The sequence below is a fragment of the Emydura macquarii genome, unplaced genomic scaffold (genome assembly GCF_026122565.2).
Source record: "Emydura macquarii macquarii isolate MOO-44397 ecotype Brisbane River unplaced genomic scaffold, CSIRO-AGI_Emac_v2 contig_431, whole genome shotgun sequence".
Taxonomy (NCBI): Eukaryota; Metazoa; Chordata; order Testudines; family Chelidae; genus Emydura; species Emydura macquarii.
Genome location: NW_027130568.1, coordinates 4,435,127 through 4,449,979, shown reverse-complemented (window position 1 = coordinate 4,449,979; position 14,853 = coordinate 4,435,127). Strand labels below are relative to the sequence as shown.

The 14,853-nt window shown below is 39.1% G+C and overlaps 1 protein-coding gene across 2 annotated transcripts in view; it reads right to left on the bottom strand.

Moving 5' to 3' along the window:
* DOK6 (docking protein 6) overlaps window positions 1-14,853 on the bottom strand; it is a 372,406-nt gene that overhangs the window by 45,560 nt on the left and 311,993 nt on the right. The window contains exon 8 of one of the 2 annotated variants that reach the window (XM_067537434.1): window positions 9,038-9,111. The exons of the other annotated variant lie outside the window; for it this stretch is intronic. Coding sequence (XP_067393535.1) covers window positions 9,038-9,111 — 74 coding nt within the window. The remainder of the gene's footprint in view (window positions 1-9,037; window positions 9,112-14,853) is intronic. 2 annotated transcript variants of the gene reach the window in all.

Sequence of the window (14,853 nt, the reverse complement as noted above, 5' to 3'; positions counted from 1 at the left end):
CATTATAAAAAACAAAACAAAGCATCACAAATGGCATCCTTGAATTTGTTTTTGCATAGATGCCAAGAACTGAATGGACACGACGACTAAACTACTCTCAAACCTTGAGGTACTCTCTTCATGTTACAAACTGGGAAAAACACCTATATTCTTAATCTCCTCCAAGAATTACATAATCTTATTCAGAATACCTTTTTTGATGTCAGATTGAGAGGCCTATAATTATGTAGGTCATTCCATTTACCCTTATTAAAAACTGGCACAACATTAGATTCCTTTAGTTCCTTTGGAACTTACCTAAGTGCACCAAAATTTATTGAAAATCAGTATTAAAGGTCCTCCTCCAGCTCTTTTAAACTTCTTAGATACAAGTTATCTGGACCTGTCTGACTTTAGTAGCTTCTGTGTAACATCCCCCAGAGATACTAGTGGAATGGAAAGTGTGTTATCATACCATATGAGGAGACTATATCATATTTCCCCCCTAATTACAGAACAGAAATATTTACTAAAGCACTAAGTATATATATTACTGGTCTGGTTTTGCTTCTGCTTGCTCATTACAGATGTGATCAAATTATGTTCACTTGAACCTAACCAACCATTAACTTTTAATTCTGTGATCAGTTCTTCATCTGTTAAGACAAGGTCTAATAAAGAATTCTCCAGTATTGGCTGCAACACATAATTAGGAAGTTATCCTCTATAATGTTTAGAAATTCCAAATATGTTTTAGTACTGGCAGCAGGAGACCTGCTGCATATGGCATTCAAATTGAAGTCTCCCAGGATCATGCAGTTTTTTTCCTACCATTATGGTAAGGTGTGTGAGGAGTTGGTCATCCTGTTCCCTAGTGTGATCTGGTGCAGGCACCAACTAATACCCCACCTTGTGCTTTATCTGTTAGGACACTGATCCATATTAATTCAGGATCATTTTCTTCTGAGTTATTAGCAATTTTTGACCCAGAGCACCACTCCCCATCCCATTTTGACCACTTAATCCTTCTTAAATATAACCACTGATTATACTTCTTGATATTATACTATATACACTGATTATAACTTCTTGATTATAACCACTGATTTTAACATTCCAGTTGTGTGAATCATCCCACTTGGTTTCAGTAATATCAACTAGATAAAATTTATACTCATAAATGAGCAATTCTAATTCCTCTTGCTTGTTATCCAGGCTCCTAGCATTGATGTACAGGCAATTCAAGAATTTCTTCTCCATGTCCTCTGGTTCTTTGATTAATTTTATTCTCAACATCTTGATTTTGTTCTGAGTGCACCTATCTTCCTCCTTTTTACCCTCTTCTTTTGCTGTTAGTTTAATCCCATCTTGACTACTCTAGCCAGACTGTTCCTGAAGAGATTGGTTCCCCTTCTACTAAGGCAGAGGCCATCCAAACTATACAGCCTCTCTCCCCATAAAAGTTGGACCAATGATCCACAAAACCCAAACCCTACACCATTTAACTGTCTAGTGATTCACTTCCAGAATCTTCTGCCTTCTGTCATCCTTAGATCATGGTACAGGAAGAATCTCAGGGAAGATTACTTGAACATTCTTCTTCTTCAGCATGCTTCCAAGTTCCCTGAAGTCATCTAATATCTGTGCCCATAACGTAGCAACATTAGTGCCAATATGAACCATCACCATCACATCCTTTTTCATCAGTTTCAGAAACCTATCCAATCTTAGGATGATGGATCATGTTTTGGCTCTGGGAAGGCAGCACACCAGCCTGCTGTCCACCTGTCCCTTGCAGAATGTTCATTTGATTCATCTGAATACTGAATATCCAACAAGGATTGTCTGTTTTCCTTGGATGGTTGGAGAACTCTTTGCAGGCAAGCTTGATTTTCTTACAGGTTGGGCTGAGATGCTATCCACATGTCTGTACTGTATATCCCTCCATTCTTTTGGACCTGCTGGAGCCTGAGAGGTAGGTTCAATAGTTTCCAGCTCCATTCTTCCTTGAATGTGGTGTACTGATGTTTCCCAAACCTGGCTGTCTAGAAGCTCCCCAGCTTCTCTGATTCTCAGTAGTGTCTCAACTTGCCTCTCCAATTCAAGATGATTTTCCTCCAACACAGCAACCAACTTGCATAGGAAATCCCTTCTGGCCTCAGGCAGGAGAGAGAACATGGCATATCCATTGCAGATCACCACCACTGTTCCATCGCTGGCCATCTTGACACCAAATACAATGTTGAGCCTGGAAGGAAAGCCTCTCACACTCCCTCCAGAACTCTCCTGCTAGCTGCTTCTGTTTGCAGCTCTCAAGTTCACCCAAGCAAGTGACTTTTTATACCAAGTCTTCCCTGCTTAGCTCAGCTCAGCTCAGCTCCACCCCTCATCACCAGAGAGTGATTAACCACTGACGGACTTCAAACAGCTGGGCTGATTGAAGCTCCAAGGGTTAATTTCAGTTATTTCTATCATAAAATGTTATATTTTTTTGTCATACAAAGCTTTTGCTTTCATCTTTTGGATTGTTGTAAATACATTTAGTATTTTCAAAGGTTTTAGAAAACTCTTTATTATATTAAATAATCTAAATAATCTATCTTCTATAGGTCATACAGATGACATTTTGTGTAGATCTGCTACAATAATATCAGAGTTTGAAATTTTTCAGCATCAGTTACTATCAGAGGCACGCACAAGGGGGGCTAGCAGGGACACAGGCTCCCCCATCAATCATTGGGGGCACAGAACTCCTCCTCAGGGCTATGGGGGCAAGACTGGTGGGAAGAGAGTGCTCTGGCCCCGGGGCTGCAGGGTGTCACAGGAGAGAGTGAGCTCCTGCCGGGATCGGGGCCGGGGCAGGAAAGGGTGGGGGTTACAGAACATGCCCCTCCAAAAAGGGGTCACATTTAAATTTTTGCGCATGCCTCTGGTTACTACAAAGCAAGCCTGGGAGACAATTTATTGATCCATTGAGATCAATAGTCGAAGAGAGGTGAGATTAATTCATTTCCTTCTTGCTTCTAAAATACGGCACTAAAGGCCAGAACTAAACATCTTTTTCCTATTAGCCACGTAAATAATTTCATTAAGGGCTCAAAAGAAGCTTGAATTCTGCAAACGGGTCACTGGTGTGTATGGAAGCAATACTGATACGTTTTTAAAAAGCAAATAATCTTTACAAGATAAAGGTCTTCTGAAAAGAACTGAGAGCTGTCAAGCTTTTCAATTATTGCCATTTTGTGAGGGTTTGACTCCCTAGCCTTTTGGTACCCCTGCTGCAGCTGGATTTTCACATGGCACTGCAGTGTCCCATTCATAGCCCTTTTCTGCCATTAAACAAGAAATTTAACCATATGTAATTGAAGTTCCTCTGGCTGGAACAGAGCTGGGACTACACAGCCTCTTCTCCACAAATGATGATCAGATACAGAAACTCCAGTGTGCTCCATGGTCAGCTGGGAAGATGTGATGTGAGCTCTCCAGGCTGACCAAGCAGAAAATGGAATTAAAAAAATTCCCAGGACTTTAAAGGAGGAGGGGCGGATGGCTTCAGGGCAGCAGAGTTCAAACAGATGGACAGAGGGGTCAGGATGGGCATTGTGGGGCACTTTGGAGGCCATTTACCATGACAGAACCAAGTGTGGTTTCTACACTGATGCTTTGTTGCTAAAAGTTTGGCGCAAAAAGCTCCACACCTCTCCTTGAGGTGGTTTTATTTTGTCACAAAATCAGGGGAGTTGGGTCGGTGGGGGAGGAACTGCAGCATGTACACCATCCCTGTTTTGGTGCAAAAAGCTGACTTTGGTCAACAAGTCTCTAGTGTAGACCAAGCCATAGGGACAGACACTTAGCTGTTGTGAGTCATCATAGCTACATTAACTTTGCTAAATATATACAACAGCTGGGGATCTAGTACATAGGGTTTGGTTTTACAAATTACATTTCAAACACTCACTGAAAAATACTTAATGTTTACTACCAGTCTTGATAAATAATGCAACCTGAAGTCTTGGTTATAGTATCACTAAGCAGAGCACCTTCCAGCTGATCAGCTCAGTTCTCATAAACAGCCTGAGATAGTAAACAATTGCATCTCAAGTCTGTACTGTTTGCTTGTTATAACAATGCACTTAGGGCAAAAAATGGCAGTAACTAAGAAGTTTTATAACTGGTTCTTATTCCATACATCAAAGGGAGCACAAGCAAACTACCATGGCAACTTTTAAAACAAGGACCTGTTACTCCTAAGGTTTGTATTAATTTCCATGCACTGAGTACTCTTTCTGTAAAAAGAAAGCAGATAAATACACATTTTCAAATAAGTATTCAGATGAAGACACACAACCGCTGAGCTTACATTGAATAACAATTATTCAACAGAATGGACTTTTTTCCCTGCCATCTCTCTATATTCTTGATCACAATGACACTCAGAACAAATCTTACTCGCAAGACTAGGATGGTTGCACTGTTTACCTTCCTAATGGCAAAGTCCTGTCAAAGGTACTTATATTTCAAATATTATCAGTTAAAAGGTGCCAAATTATAGTTCTCTTTCACTGTGGGCACTCAGATCGGGAAACTTGCTTATAATCATTGTGACTGAAGTTGTTCATTGCCACTAGGAATCGGACTCATGACACAATGGGGCAAGAAATGCGGCCTTTGCAGCTTCATGAAACACTGCACTAAGTATGTAACAAATACTTTGGAAGTGACAGAATTTTTCAGCTCTTTGCAATGCCAAATTATCAGTTTTGTTTCAAAGCACAGAATGACACACATCCCAAGCAAAACAGAAACCTATCTGCAAGGTAAAGGAAATGTTACAGATATTAGACTATTTAATGAGGATTAAATGAGAAATAATTATTTGGGGGTTTAAATAAACAAACAGTATGTATGGAAGCATATAGAATATAGTATACAAATAATAAGAACTGAAATATGACCAACCATGTTTATGATAAGGTGCACATGTTTCTGATGTGTTCTGTGAAATATGAATCTTTTTAGCATGAATGAACACAGAGGGCCAGACAGTGGAATAACACCAATTAGAACAGCTCAGGATCTGGCCCTCATTTGATCATGCCACATTACTGAGAAAAGTCACATTTAATGCTCACCATGAAGCGTCAGTAAAGGGGCACTTACGGTCAGTGAAAAATGAAAACTGATTGGGAGACTGAATCAGGTATTGGGAAGATTTTAAAATTGTATATACTATGCAACAGATCAGGTCTGACACCTGTAAAGTTTTGTTGGAGATGTCAGAATTATGTAAGTAATGTTATCAACATGCTTTGGGATTGTAAAGTCAGCAAGAATATTCTGAAAAGGTGATGGGGAGTTGTTAAGACTTTACAGCTAATCCTACTGTATTTTAAGTCAGTGGCTCTCAACCTTTCCAAACTACTGTATGCCTTTCCAGAGCCTGATTTGTCTTGAGTACCCCCCCCCAAGTTTTACCTCACTTAAAAATCTACTTGCTTACAAAATCAGACATAAAAAGACAAAAATGTCACAGCACATTATTACTGCAAAATTCCTTACTTTACCATTTTTACCATATAATTATAAAATAAATCAATTGGAATATAAATATTGTACATACATTTCAGTGTATAGTATATATAGCAGTATGAAAAAGTCATTTTCTGTATGAAATTGTAGTTTGTCCTGACTTCTGTAGTGCTTTTTTCATGTAGCTTGTTGTAAAACTGGGCAAATATCTAGATGAGTTGATGCGCCTACTGGAAGACCTCTGAGTACCCCCAGGGATGTGCATACCCCTGATTGAGAACCACTGAATTAAATGATACTTTTGATCAGAAGAACTTTTAACTGAGGAAGGCAATCTGGATGCGAGTTGGATTAAGATGGCAGACAAAATAACTAAGAATCTGAAAATACAGTGCACCACCAAGTGAAGCAGAATGCCTGGTGGCTAGCCTTACTCATGGTATTTCTTGAAAGAGCTATTTTGAAAATATAGAATAGGGGAGAGTTAAGCTATGTCTGCACTTGGAGTTGGAGGTTGATTCCCAGCATGCATAGATATGCTCATTCTATCAAGCCAGCACACTGAAAAAGTAGTGTAATACCAGTAGCACAGCGAGAGGTAATAGGCAAAGTAGGCTAGCCATCCGAAGTATAAACCTGCCCAGACCCCTTGGTTATGTACTCAGGGTGGCTAGCCCACGCTGCCACTCACTGCCGCCCATGCTACCATGGCTATGCTATTATTTTTAGTGCCCTGGCTTGATAATAGCAGGAGTATGTTTACTTAAACTGGGAATCACATCCCCAGTGCAAGGGCAGACATAGTCTTAGTATACATGAAAACTATTTTTGAGTTACATCAATGAATTTGGAACAAATACATGAAAATATGTAATACTGTTTTTGTCAAAATGATTGTTATGCAGTGAAGGTTTATTCCTAACATGCACATCCCACCTTCAATTCACATTTTATTTTGTTCTGCATTATATGATTTGATTTTGTTTTTTGTGGGGGCTTACAGAATGAGATAATAATGGGTTGGAAAGTATCTGGGGGATGACTAATAAATATCTCTTATTTGTTGTTAACAACCTTGCAAAAACTCAATGTTGAGAAAAGAGCTGAAACAATCAAACATGTCATTCTTGAAAACACTTTTTGGTTTTGGAGGAAGAAAACAAGCACATGCACACTCATTTATATACTGAAAAAATATTATGCACTTATTTTCAATAAAATTCTACTAAAGAAAAGATACCATTTGCCTCTCTAAAAGCCATGGATTCACGCAGTCATGTCAAGTAACTGCCAATCCATATTCACTGTGTGTCTATTCCTACCTGGTTGTCTAAGGACAGCATGATGCTGCTAGGTGAGAGACTCAATGACATTTGTGGATTTCACCACTTGCCCCTTGTGTCTCTGAAAGCTGGGAATGCTGTGTGAATGGTTAGAAGGTGAGTCATATTTCACCTTTAGTAGTGACATCTGTTTACTCTTCTAGGGTCAGCACAGACATCATCCAAAGCAAGCTCTGTCTATCACTTCTGAATGGAAAAAAATATAGCAGCAGGTCAATGTGCAGGGAGGTACAAGCATTAGAGATCTCACTGCCTAAAGCTGTTTCCAGGGAGATAAGGGGATCATCAGTCCCCAACTGCCTAAGACTGAATACTGCATTACTGATAGTGAAATGGCATGGACCCCACTCTGTGGGTATTAACCTAGACTGCAACAATGTGGGTTTGGGGCAATTTCATGCTGGGTAATGATATGGGAAAAGGGCTGTTTCCATGTGACTGTGATGGTATTCTCTGAGTTCTTTGCCTCCACTGCAGCTGCAATATTAAACATCATTCCCCTTCACTTAAGGGTTCTGTCACCCAAAACAGTCAAGAGAATACATACTTATTAGGGAAAAGGCACCTACATCTGTATATAAAAATCATACAAAGAGACGCATACATATCAAAATAAAGATCAACTTCCATCAACAAAGGCTCTGAACCAGGTGTTTCATTGAACACATGATCAAAAGCGCCAAATATTATTAATATTGAAAAAATATATGAACATGATATACCATAAAATGGACAGATTCTCTGCTTGTGTATATCTGCATAAATCCCTTTAAATCAAATGAGCGATGTCAATTTGTATCAGCTGGAGATCTGGCTCTTTCTGTATGAACAACAACACTTTTCTCTCTTATCTGGTTGAGAGAGAAACTCTCATATCTTTTGTGGTTCTAATCATTTAATAAGCAAGATGAGCAAGCAACCTACAGGTATGACAGTGCCGCCATTTAAATGCCATGAGCATTTTTCTCCTCTCACAACAGTATTAACTGGTGTAATTACATTCAAGTCAATGGAGTTACTTCTGATTTCATCAGTGTAACGAAGAGGAGAATCATGCCATAGAGAATGACTGCTTAAATACTATTTCTATTTAAGATTTTAATATACTGTAACCACCATTGCAAAAATTATGGCCCAGATCTTCAGCTTTGCATGAGGATCACTGCGTGATGTGGGTACTTGGCATATAAAAAAAGGTGACTTTAAGCCACCTTTACATTATCCTGGTCCTGGGATATCTATGTGTGAGTCCAATCCTCCTGCATAAATTAGAGGAGCCTGAGGGCTAACAGACACAAAGGTCACCCAGGGATCACTGGGGCACAGAGAATCTCCAGACACATCCCCTTTTCTCTAGAAAATATTCCCTGCAGGGGGGAAAGTGGTGTGCAAAGCATTATGTTGTCTCTGAGTCACTAGAGAATCCTGCTGTACTGGGAGAGGTACGTCCTGTGGTTGTGCTTTAGAGTCCCTGGGCATCAGTGGTGAAGTGCAAAGCAGCTACATTATAATTGAGACTCGCACATAGGTATACAGTGCACCCTCAGTGCTTATCCTCACTAAAAGATATTAGGTAACTTCAGGTTTTCTTCAACAATATATGGTTAAAGAAAAACAAAGATCCTCAGAAACAGATGCATGAGCAAGCAGAACAATAGATTGACACTTAGACCAAAATGCACATACTTGATCAAATAAATGTGTTTCTATTAAGGCATGAAAAGGATGAAAAGCTGCTGATCTACTTCACAGAATTAAATACCTAATCTGATGAATGGAGAGTAATGAGACCGTTGACAAGACCGAATGAAATATATTTCCATTTCCTAACCCAAAACAGGTCATCTTACCCATGGTAAAATGGCTGTAACATCAAAAGCTTGGTAATGATAGGACTGTCATCTCACAAATAAAAGTCCTGCAAAACTGCTGAGACACTTATGAAGAACATAATGGCAGTAATGGAGAAAACAAGCGGTCAAAGCCTGTCAGTAATCATCCAATCAAACGCACATTGCATGTACACTAATTATGATGAGAGCATGCTTTTTCAAATTAAAGTTCATGCTTTGGCATTTATGTAAACAGGCTTTGAATTTCGTTTTCAGCACCCACATTGTTAATGATCATTCTCAGAGGCTGAGATCTGGGTAGATGATGAGCAGAAATAGAAAAGCATATTGTACCTGCATCCCTGGTTTGATATCATCAGTCCGTGACCAAGAAACCAGGAAATCTGACGACTCTCCCATAAGACATCCTAATACAGCACACAGAAATCTTATTGAAAAACAAGCATCATTTGTTTTTATTAAAAAATGTAGGCACATTTATGGAAACAGGGCTGCCATTCTGTCACATGTACGTATGTGTTCAGGAAGAAAATATTGCATTATTTTGATCTATTTCAATACACATGCAGAAAAGTAGCAAAATGAGGCAAATATATAGATATGCTTGACAGTGTTTTCTTTAATTTCCATGGAAGGTCATCATAACTATTCATGGAAACATTAGAACTTCTCTTACATTAGCATAAGGTAATGTAAAATTTGTAGGGTAAAATTGGTGATATCATTAAATTAATGTAATACAAGCACAATGAGCAATGTGAGCATGGAGGATATCATTATTTTCTTAAGAAACCACAACCAGCCACAGAAAAAGTATATAAAAACACACTAATTACAGATGTGGTAAAAAAATCAGCTCTGATTAATCAGTCCTGGTTTCTTGATCGATTTGGATTGGTTATAGGGTGGTCAGTCGTGAGCTGGCTATGCACCTGCACAGAGGAATAAAGAGGCCCCTCACTCAGCTGTACAGCTATCTGCCCTGCCAAACCCTGCAGAGAGTGGAAGGAAAGCAGACAGTGGCATACTGCTTCTTCGTCTATCTGCATGGGGAGTGGACAGTCAGAAGCAGGCAGTGAGTGGAGCCTGGGCTCCACCCCACAAATGCAATAGTGGAAGTACACTGGTCTAGTAAAAGAGCTGATACAGATTAATTCCCCCAGCAAGGGAAAACCTGGCACCCAACTGTGACTCTTCGAATCACAGTCTAGTTCCTACCCCTGCTCCTGGGGCAATGTAACTATGCACGGTCCCTTACGTGGGCTGGATTGAAAGGTGGAAATCCGGCCCACTGTTAGTAAAACGACCGTATTTGATGAGACAATAGACTTTTCCTGTGAACATATCCATCCTTGCTATGTTACTTATCATATGCACTACTTGACAAAATATCATCAAAATGCAATCTCCAATTTCCACCGTACTCGAGAGAGATAGACAAAAGCATTTAAAAATCAAACTCAAATGATTAAAAAACCAACTCAACCCAACCCATACCATACCAAAAACAGTAAAAACATTTCCAATTTCACCAACTTCTCCAGCCTGAGTCCTTCGCTTCCTTCAATCAGCAGTTTCTTTCTCTACAGAGCATCCAACTCAAAAAAGCTTGTCCCACCAAAAGTCACTAAGTTCAATTCAAGATGTCTTAAGCTGCACAAAATTGTTGCTTATTAACTATAATAAATGGTTCTTAAATCTACACTTCAGGAATGATGCTTTCCTTTGTATGGACATACTTTAGTATGTTGCCTATATTAGGAAAGCAGAACATTTTAGTTAAAGCTGGGCAAATAATGGATTTTTCTAAACAAATTCTGATGGGGTTCCCCAAGGTGCCATCTGAAAACTGAGTGAGCCCATGCCCTTTTCACTCTCCAGCCTGGGCTGTCCCTCACAATGCCTTGCTAATGACAAGCAGCAAGCCCCTCCAGGCACTGTTATCACCGAGCCCAAGGGCATGCAGAGCACAACAAGCAGCTAGATCACATGAATATTAACCTGGGGTTGCCTCTCACTCTGTGATGCTGTCAGAAAGCTACATTTACACAGCCATTTACAGGCAGAGACACACCCAACTGAGTTATATGAGTGCCTTGCTTAGCCACTCATGAACCAACAATAGAGAGGCAACAGCCAATCACCATAGTTCGTAAGAACTGCACCAAAAGGAGTCTATCCCCAAAATTATATTAATAAGTCTGCTCCCCCCTCATTGTGGGGAAGACATGCAACAGCTTATGTTACTGAGCTAAGATTTCTAGACACTCCATTTCGAGATCACGTTAAACAAGTTTATTAACTATAGGAAAATAGATTTTAAGTGATTATAAGCTGCAAATATAAAGAGATTAAAAGAAGTTACCAAATGAAATAAACATAAGATCGCAGTCTAAGTTCTATACACTACCAATATTTGAATTAGCAATGTCTCACCCTTGTTAGCTGGTACAAGCAGTTTCTTAAATGCAGGCTGGGCTACCTTTCCTGCCTGGGACTCCCCCTCTCCCCTTTCAAAGTCCTTTTGTCTTCCAGATGATCCTTCAGGTGTTGACTTGGGGAGAGAGAGAAGCCAAGCGATGATGTCATAATCTATTTCAATTTACTAGAACAGTCCATGCATGTGACGTGGCGGGTGCTTCCCATTGGTCAAGCAACCCCATTGCGAACGTGCATCCTACAGTGAAGCCTTGCAGTAAGCAAACCCTGGTTGTGGAATCTATTCTTGAATAGGTGAGAGAGAGCCATTAATGCTGTCTGGCCACCCCATTGTTGTGCCTGAAAGGCTGTTTGTGGGAGTTTCCCACCATGTAATATGTTCTAGTAGCATTTACACCAATATTTTATAACTTCACATACTTTGGGATCACATACAATCCAACAGGATATTAACGTTTAGCAGATCAAGACTTTTAGAATAATACCAAATAAGGCATACTTTCTACAGAACACATCATAATTATATGACATTGGTGAATATGTTGATTTTGGGGGTGTTGTTTTCAGACACAGAGTGTCACAGAAATGTTTCAGGTCAGTTCAACAAACCAAAATTAAATGTTTTCATCTGTGAAAATCAAAATATTTTGGTTTGATTGAAAATGTTGAAATGAAACATTTTGTCATTTCTGAATTGAAATATTTTGGAACTTTTTGTTCTGTAAAAAAAATTGATACTTCAATCTTTTCGTTTAGGACAAAACATGTTGAAACCCTGAAATTTCCTGCTGGATGAAAATTCTGATTTTCACTCCACTCCACTCATGACAGTAGAGGTCATAGACATGCAACATTATTTATGCAAAAAAATAGTAATAGCGATAAAACAAACAAACAAAAAATCCATAGTGTCCTCATTTCAAAATTCCAGCTATCTGATGCTCTTTTAAAAAAATAACTAAAAAGTTGAAGTGATTTTCTGCTCATGTTGCCTTCCTTCTCTCCCCCTCAAATGAAGTAGTCATGCCAGAACAGGAGGAAAAACACATTTCATAGGGAAATAAAGTAATTAAAAATTATGTTCAGAGTTATACTTTTCAGGAGTTTGTACAAACTACTACAGGCTTGTCTTCATTGCAACAGTTAGCTAGAGTTTCAAGCACCATTTACTCAAGACAGAGATTTTCATATGTGGGCAGGAGTTAAATTAGGGGAACATACAATTGTATCTTGAACTAACAATGTAGAGAAGATAAACCCTCAGAGCAGCCAATATCACAAAATGTCATTAAAACAGCCATCGTTCACTCAGTAGACGCAAAGTCGAAAAAGGTTCAAAGATATATGTAGCCCACATTAAAGAAATTATTTAAAAATCCATCAGATGCTTGATTTTTGAAGCAGCCATTCAATATGGAACCATTTTTGATGCACTTCTTTTTTATACATTCAAAATGCCCTGAGAAACTGCTAACAACAGTTACAGCTTAAGGGGCAGATTCGCAAGCAGTCTCTCACTCCACAAGTAGTTTCACTAAGGTGGCATTCATTGTGAGAAAGATTATTGCAATCAAGCCTTAAATGAACACAGAACATTTGACATCCTGATTACCTTTTAAATATCTTGCACCTTTCTCCCTTGTTTTACATTGTCCACAACTTTAGGAACCTCGGACCTCATTCATAACCATTCAGAATGAATGAAAACATGACCCTCTCAGAGCTTGTCAATGTTGTTTCTTAATTAGCAAGAGCGGTCATTGTTGAACAAAATGAGGTCTTCCTTCCCCCTTACCAGTCTCTGCTGGACTTAAGAATGAGAAACTTCAGGTCTCCCACATGACATTTAATTTTTCACTCAGGAAAAATCTACTGAAAGACTTAATTTTAGGGTACATACATCATTATACACCTTCATGGCAAGTATTTTCAGGTGAAACTGATTTCAGATGGAACTGTGCTGCAAGGGTTGGATCAAGATCTGAACTTCCTTAAAGTTCTGGGGTTTTGTCTCAGGCCCAAATCTAAAACTACTTTAGAAGTTCTTTCCCCGCCCCAAGTATAAGGCTAGATTGTGCTTGAGGCACCTTCTGGCACGCTGGAGGGATTGGATAACAGCCAGACTCCCCAATAAGAAATAATTGAGTCGTAATTATTCCTAGAAGATCCCAGGTAACACATATGACACAGCAGCTATATATCCTTCAAGAAGGTCCAATGTACTCTCTCCCTCCATGTCCAGCCAACCCAATTAGGCTGGAATAAGGATGGACACATGACTCTACCATCCCACTGTCCCACCCTATCAACTTCAGGCATTAGGCACCCTCAGGAGTAAAGGAGGGCGCAGGCATGGCATACCTGAATTGATAGTCCTCTATCAATGTTTGTGCTTTTGTGTCTTCATTTTTTTTTAATTAACATTCTGCAAGTATCTATTCTTATTTACACAAAAGATAGAAGATAAGAAAGAGAAACAATGCATACACACATTTGCTATGCTATTCTTATACAAGTTCTCCAACTCCACAGGTGAGAGTTACCCCTAATTAATGTTGCAAAAACACTTTCAGCCTTTATTTTTTATTTGTTCTAAATCTTTATTGTAAATATTGCAATAATATACATGTACACAATGCTTTCTCTTTGTATTTAATAGCAAATTTGAATACAACGGGACTACCATACCCATATAATAATGGCATCTGGATACAACACTACGTAGTATGATAAGTCTAAATTATTATTTTATTGCCATTGTTTCTAGTTTCTTATGGGTGCAATCATCTAAATGAAAAAAAGTGTAATAAAATCTCAAATCACAGGTGTAGATTAAAACATCACCTTCAGTTCTTTTAACGTGTTTAAAGGGAGAACAGAGGTTTAAGGTAACCAAGAGAAGAAATAGAAATGTGATAGCATTACACTGTGAAAGCCAGGAAGTGAGGTGTGTCATAGCTGTGCTACAAACTTCTGAATCCATAACAATGGAGAATCACTCTACAAATAATCGTATGTGATATACTCTCATAGGATATTCCACAGATACTTATGGTACCCACATATAAAGATAAGGGCCAGAATAGCAGACCTAGCATTTTTTATACAGTACCATAAACATATGGCAAAAATCAAATAAAACAAAATAAGGGAAGATACTGAAATTACCAAGGGCAAAGGTTGCAGAATCACTTCAACATAGAAAACTATTGTTTCCTTATGTCAGAATCAGGGAGTTATTGGATAGTTGGGACTGATAATTTCATGGAGTAAAGAGGCTTAGAGAAATCAGGGATTTTGGTATCTAAAGCAAAAGGGAATGTTGAAGGTGTTCAGCTACCATGGTGATGAGGGCCATATAAAATAGAGAAGAAAGTAATGGGAATTATTTTTCAAAAAAACTGATTTTAAAATTCAATGGACAATGGAAAACTGTAAGGATTTGGAGACTACAACCTGGGACCGCTGATGTTCCTACAGAGCCACCAGGAGGCCATGCAGAGGCACAGCTAGGGAGCACTGTGGAGAGTAGGCGCCACCATCCAAGAGACCCAGAGCGATAGTACCCTATGGCCCTCTCATTGGCCAAGCGCCCTTTTTAATCCCAAGGGTTTCCCCAGGAAGTCATCTAGGCAACCACATAGACTTTGGCCTGCTGCAATGCCAGACTTTGCTTGATCTCCTGATCTCTAGTCTCTGATCCCAGCCTG